Raw genomic sequence first — 6,624 nt, 5'->3', positions numbered from 1 at the left:
GGATCCTCATGTGTTAAGTAGACGGTGACATATGGGCCACTATGAATTGTCGAGTTGGTTATTTATCTCGGTTATGTTGTTTGGACTTTGGAGGCTGTCATTGTCATTATTCTCTTCTTTTGATTCTTGGCGATTGGCCGTGGAGTTAGAGGTTAATTGGGTTCACTCCGACCCTAGTTAGCTTAATAATGCAGTTTCTCAATAATTATAGGCTATACTCCTATGTTATTGGCTGATTTTGTTAAGCATGTAATAATGTCCATGCTTAAAAAAAATAACCTTGGGATGGGCGTTGAAAGGTTCGAAGCGATTAGACCCAACTATAAGCCTCAATAATGAGCACAAGCTTCGGATATATATATATATATATATATACCATTAAGAGCTTGTTTGAATGATGAAGTCTTTTGATGGGTATGAATGAATTAATTTTAACTTTAATTAATTAGTTTTAATGAAATTATTTTAATCTAATAAAAAATTATTTAATTTTCAAATAAGATGATTGATATCTTAATGTTTATTCCAAACAAGTAGTATTAAGATTATGTCATGAGTTAAAATCATAGAAATCATATAAGACCATGTCATGGGTTCAAGTTACACAGACCGCAAGTTCATGCTTGTATTAAAGAGATGTTTGTATCTTGATCCTAAGAAGTCTAAGGTGCTTGTATCGACACAAGCATAAACTTTACTGGCGGCCCACTACTCAAAACACATAATATACATTGGTTATTGAAATTTAAATATTTAGTAAGACAATAGTTTGAGAGGAAAAAGATCTCTCCGGCAAGAAAAGAACCCCCTTTGTTTCTAGTCAGAGTGATCCACACAACATAACAGTATGTTCCCATCAAAGGAACGTGTTAAGCATGTGAATTTCTGAACGTTCCAATTCCATTTGGACCCCTGTGTCATAGACAGACTCAATGCGCCAGCATGGACTAGAGATGAAAGAGACCAATTAATTAAATAGCTTCTCCAATCTCCACTTGATATGGGTAGTGTATTAAAAGTAATGTTATGGTTCATCCTTTTAAGCTTGTTTGGTAGCTTAAATAAATATTGAGAACTTCTTCTTCAAAGGATTTGTAATGTAGGGTTAATAACTTAAAAATTATTTTTATGAATAAATAAGTGGTTTTATCGATGTAATGATGAAATGAAGGAAAGAAACAAAGAGGGGAGAGGAGTGGGGGATGCAATCAATTGGTGAGGGGTGAGTGGATAGAGGGAGGGGGGAAAGGACCACAGTGAGACAGAGTGGGTGAGGGTGAGAGTGAGAGGAAGCCCACAAGCGGATGGCAAGGGATGGTGGTGGCACGTGATGGCCATGAGGTCCTGCCCCACCATTGGTCCCCCTCCCCCACCACTTGTCTCCATTCCTCACTTCTCCACCACAAGTATAGATTTTTCTTCCCCCGCCCATTCATCTGTCCCAATAGACTCCCTGAAAATGATATCCATGCACCTCATTTCTACAAAAGTGGGTATCTTTAATGCGTTTCCGAAATCAATATTCGTTATGAGTGTAGATTCTTTTTTCTTTTGTTTGATGGGGGGTCAAACCCATGTTCTCTTACCCCATTTCAACCTGGTTGGAATTGCCCCAAAAGGTTAAAATATTATTAAGAGAATCCATTGATGCTTACCATTTTCAATTCTTGTTGTTTGAAATAAAATCATATTTTGATTTTATCCTCAATTACCTAATAAAATTGTGTTTGATATATATATATATATATAAACAATAATAAATGTGAATAAAATACTTTATAAAAGAAACTAAAATTATGATAAGAGTTAATTCTAACTTTTACGATGATAAATATTTTATTTTTATTCTTATTTAAACAATGAATTGAATGCATTTCTAATTCCATTCTTTATTATAAAGCTTTAAACTTACCCTTAATATCTATACAACATTAATTAGATAATTGAAAAATTAAAGCTGCCCATGATATGTTTGGTTCTAAGAAAGTATTAAAGAAAGAAAAGAAAAATATTAAGATGAATGATTTGTTTATGTTTAATTTATTATGAAAAATTGTATAGAAAATAATCTATAATTAATTTATTTATTTATTATTTTCTTCTATTTTAAATTATTTTACATCTTTCAAAAATCTTTAATAAGAACTCATAAGTAAGTGATTTGAGGGCTTCATTTGGGATGCTTTTTAGTTTTTATCTAGTTAATTAGAGGTTGAAATAAAATCGAAAGAGGGGGTAGGAATGACATTGAATTCTGATTTTTCTTTTTTCTTTTTTTTTTTTTCTAAATATGCCTTATAGCTTGACCTCCTTTAGAATAAGTTTCACATTAAAAATTTATTCTAATCTAGAGATTATTTCGAATTTATTAGCGTTAATGCAAGATTTATGAAATTTATTTAGTCTTTTGGATAAAAGAAATGTGTTATTTTGAATGAATTGAAATAAGAGCAATTTGTGGCACAGGGTGGCTCATAATTAAGGGGGTTGGTGAGGCATCAGAAGATGTATTAATTGATTGATTAAGAGTGCCCTTTTTGTTGGTTTTATTCTACTGTTTTAAAACATTCTTATCTATTAACATGTTGACTATTTGGAGGGATTTGATATGTGTAGCTTTTGTATGTCGTTATTTAATTTGTTGCCATGCAGATAATAGTCGAGAATATGTATATTTTAGGGAAGATTCCCTGTATGAATCTTTTAAGTTTTAATTGTTTGTCATTTTTATTCCTTTGTGACATTAATTGAAATGTAGGAAAATCCATAAAGTTCCTCATTTGAAATTGCAAAACTTTTTGTTTGAAGGGATGAGTCATTTATTTTAACTGGAATGTAGTTTCAAGATAACAACTACTGATTTCAACCATTTGCCCGACCAAATCATGTTGATATCTTTTATAGGCATGTACCAAGAAAGTTAAAACGCCACCCGGTATAGGACAAAAATGATGAAATGTAAATGTTGTAGCCTACAAAAGATTTTCTCACATTTATAAGGGGCAAGTGATGCATACTAAGTTTTAAGATTTAATGAACGAGAAATTGATGATATAATGGTCATAGATGGCCGGTATTAAAACTAATATCCATAAAAATAAAAAATAAAAAAATCATAAACATAGTTTGAGCATCCATGAATTGTATATATGATTTCATACAAATACATTCTTGACGCTTATACGAACTACTGAGCTTAAAATGGACAATATATATGATTTCATCGATTAAAAAGAAGATTTCAATAAATGTATTTTCAAATTGTGAAACTAGTAAATCTAAGGTAAATAATAAATATGATATTTCACATTATCCCGTGGAAAGAAAATTCTTGAATGATATTTATATGAAGAGAATGTCATATTTGTATGAAGAGTGATTATAATAATATGTAACATCATTTAAGAGAAGTTTCCAATGCTTATGAAGAATGATTCATTTGGGATGTGTAAAAATATTTTAAAGTTGTGAGAGATAAAAGCTCCAAATAGACCCCAAATCATAATATCTACATAAGTCATCACAAAAGAAATTGATAATTAAAATAAATGATATTCATACTACAAGGGTCATTAGCCAAAGTGGGCATGCAATGTATGTGATAAAAGGGAAGGGGAAGAGGATGAGTTCTTAATCCCATAAAACGTGACTAATTTGGAAAAAGTTATTCACACTTCTATAAAGGATAATTCATCTATCTATAATATATATATATATATATATATATATATATATATATATATATCAATCAGATAGCATCATATCTAATCCTTAACTAAAAAGATGTCATACTTATATAGAAGACTAAATGTAATATCAAGCATCTCTTAAAAGGAAAAGTTTATAATACTGCCAGAGGATGACTTATCTAATATGTATAGATTTGGTCTAAAGTTGAGATGACCAATTCAACTTGAGAGCAAATGATATTTACTTTGGATGAATGGGTCCGGTCATATCAGCATATACTAGAGATAGTTATTAAGACATTGTTTAGTCATGTCCCTTGTCTTCATTTTAACCTAAAAGAATCATGACAATAAAATGTGAATCCATGTTTCCTTTAGGTGCATGGGTCAATGTTGGCCTCCTACTAAGCAAAGTCATATCCGTCCCCACTTCTTCCAAATCCAAGCCAAGATTCACTTCAATATCCCCTCAACCCATCAATGCTCCAATCCATCCTCTTCCTCTCTTTGCTCAATTTAAGGTATCATTTATATACTGATGCATTTGATTCAATTTCTGGTTTCTAACAAGAAAAAAATATTTGGTTTATTTATTTATTAAATCAGAATAACGTTATTAAAAGGAAGAAGGGTCAATCGGTTGAACAACTTATTGATAAAAAGTAGAAAAGTCAAATGAGAGTTTGCTTCTACTGCAAACCCAGGAAAAATTCAGAAAAATTGAATATTGTTTCAACCCCATCATTATCATCATCATTTATTTTATCTCGTAAGTTTTTTTTCTAAAGAGCTGATGATTCGTCAGAGGCAGTAGGGTTGGGGACTAGATCACTAGGCGCATCAGCTGGAATTAAATAATGAAATATACTACAATAGAAATTGAGATTTAGAAAGGGAAAAGAAGGTGGGTGAGAGCCAATTGAAACTCAGAAATAGATCCGTGATCAGAAAAGGCAAAAGTGAAAAGGTTTACTAACAGCAGAGTTACAGAAGCCTTGAGAAAGAGAGGGAAAAAACACAGTAGATGGGGGATGTTGAGAGCAACTTTGAGATGGAAAAAGCCTACCATCATGCTTCTTCTACACCACACTCTCATCCATGGAATCAAGGATTCGATAATCAAAAAACGAAACTAAATTAAACATAAGACACCAAAAGCCTTTAAAGCACATCAGATTATTTCAGGGGACAAAAAAAAAAAAGAAAATTAATAGGACGGAACGACACCGTATCCGGCGTCCACCATGAAAGCAGCGGCGGAGGCGGAATTGTAGATGTGATCAACCATCTCCGATTCCATCTCGGTTCGCTTTGCGAAACGGCCTTTGATTCTTGGACGCGTCTCGGCGTAGGCTTTTCTGGAGGCGTATCTGATGGTTTTCTCGAATTTCCGGTTCTTTCTCTTCTCTCTGTACCTCAACACCCTCGCTTCGCGATCCATTCCAGATAATTGGGTCGCTTGACTCCCAGTAGAACCGCCGCCGCCGCCGCCGCTCACTTGCTTCATCGAAGGGTAGGATGTATCAGACATGGAGTTGCAGTTCCCATCTGGGACAACCCCAACATCTGAAGATGAAATCTGAAACCACCAATTCATCCAAATTTATATACATATATGTTAGCGTTGACAATTAATAACACTAGTTTCTGCAAGGGAAATTACGCTTTGGCTTAGAGATTGAGCTGTATAGTTGTAGGCAGAGAGCTTTGATCGAGAGAAATCCAGTTCAAAACAATTGTCAGCAGGGTGGTTCGTGACCGGAGGTGAGGGATCTTTGGCTTGAACCGGAACTACACCATCATTTCCACCGCAGTGGTGGTGATGATGGTGTGGGAATTTCGCATCCGGGTAATCAAAATCCAGAAATGGATCGATATCGGAGAAGAACACCTCGCCGGACTTCACCTCCGGTCCTTCGGGGAGTTTCGGGTTCGGGAGGAGCCATGAAGCAGCCTCGGAGTCCTCCTCATCCCCGGCGCCGCCGGGGACGAGAAACCCAACAGCAGCGGCGGTAGACTTCACCAAGGACTCGGCCGAGTCGTAGAACGGAACCACCGGGACTCGGTCGTGGCGACGAGCGAGGGGGTTCGCGGAGTGGATGTCGCGGTCGCACGTGACGCATAGGGCGGCGGCGTCGGCCTTACAGGTGACGCTGGCAGGAGCCTGCTCGCAGACCTCGCACATCCAGACGCGCTCGTGGCGAGACGCCAGCTTGTTGGCACCGTGGATCTTGGAGTCACAACCCACGCAAAGAAAGGCGGAATCCGCTCGACAGAAAAGTAGGGCGGCAGCGGACTTGCAGGAGTCGCATGGCTTGGCAGCCAAGGCCCAAGTCGCCGCCGAGAAAGTCTTGCCGTTAAGTTCCTGGAATCCCATATCAGCTTGTTTTTAAAACCAAAAAATGAAAAAAATCTAAAGCCCAAGATTTGTAAATAACAATGTAAGTAGGAACAGTCTCTCCATTTCAAGCTCAGCTTGGAGTCCTTGTCTATCTTCAGCGTAGAAATCTAGGTACTGACGACTGAGGTGTGGACACGTGGACGATTGCAAGCCACAAAATAAGTTTTATGACAGTAATCACGCGATTTGCGATTAGTACTTGTCATTTGTCTGTGCCGACCAAGGACCCACCTCTCGCTCCCTGCTTAATTGCTTATCTCTTTATTTCTTTATTTCTTTATTATTCTTATATGTTCAATGGTCACAGCTGTGACTGTGATGAGGCGACGCGTCCAATTAGGCAATCAAATTGGGTGCTTAACCTTGATTTGGACGCCCCAAATCAAATCCATCTCAGGTTCTCAACATGTATATTCAGGCTATGACCAACCCCATTTCCTTTCATTCCACACCAACTCCTTTCTAATTTTGGACTCTAACCTCTCGTCTATATTAATTATTATTATTATTATTATTTAAATGTGGGTTTTAATT

General features: G+C 36.2%; 1 protein-coding gene across 1 annotated transcript; it reads right to left on the bottom strand.

Moving 5' to 3' along the window:
- Positions 1 to 4,630: 4,630 nt before the first annotated feature.
- On the bottom strand, positions 4,631 to 6,171 carry LOC100244502 (zinc finger protein CONSTANS-LIKE 5). Its single transcript, XM_002277917.5, has 2 exons — positions 5,353 to 6,171; positions 4,631 to 5,268 (listed from the first exon to the last, which is right to left on the bottom strand). Exons 1-2 carry the CDS (start codon positions 6,064 to 6,066, stop codon positions 4,897 to 4,899), a joined length of 1,086 nt encoding a protein of 361 aa, XP_002277953.1. The 5' UTR covers positions 6,067 to 6,171; the 3' UTR covers positions 4,631 to 4,896.
- Positions 6,172 to 6,624: the final 453 nt, after the last annotated feature.

Source organism: Vitis vinifera, chromosome 11 (genome assembly GCF_030704535.1).
Source record: "Vitis vinifera cultivar Pinot Noir 40024 chromosome 11, ASM3070453v1".
In the NCBI taxonomy this organism is placed as follows: domain Eukaryota; kingdom Viridiplantae; phylum Streptophyta; class Magnoliopsida; order Vitales; family Vitaceae; genus Vitis; species Vitis vinifera.
The sequence above is the reverse complement of the archived record's forward strand: the minus strand, read 5'-3'. Positions and strand labels throughout refer to the sequence as shown.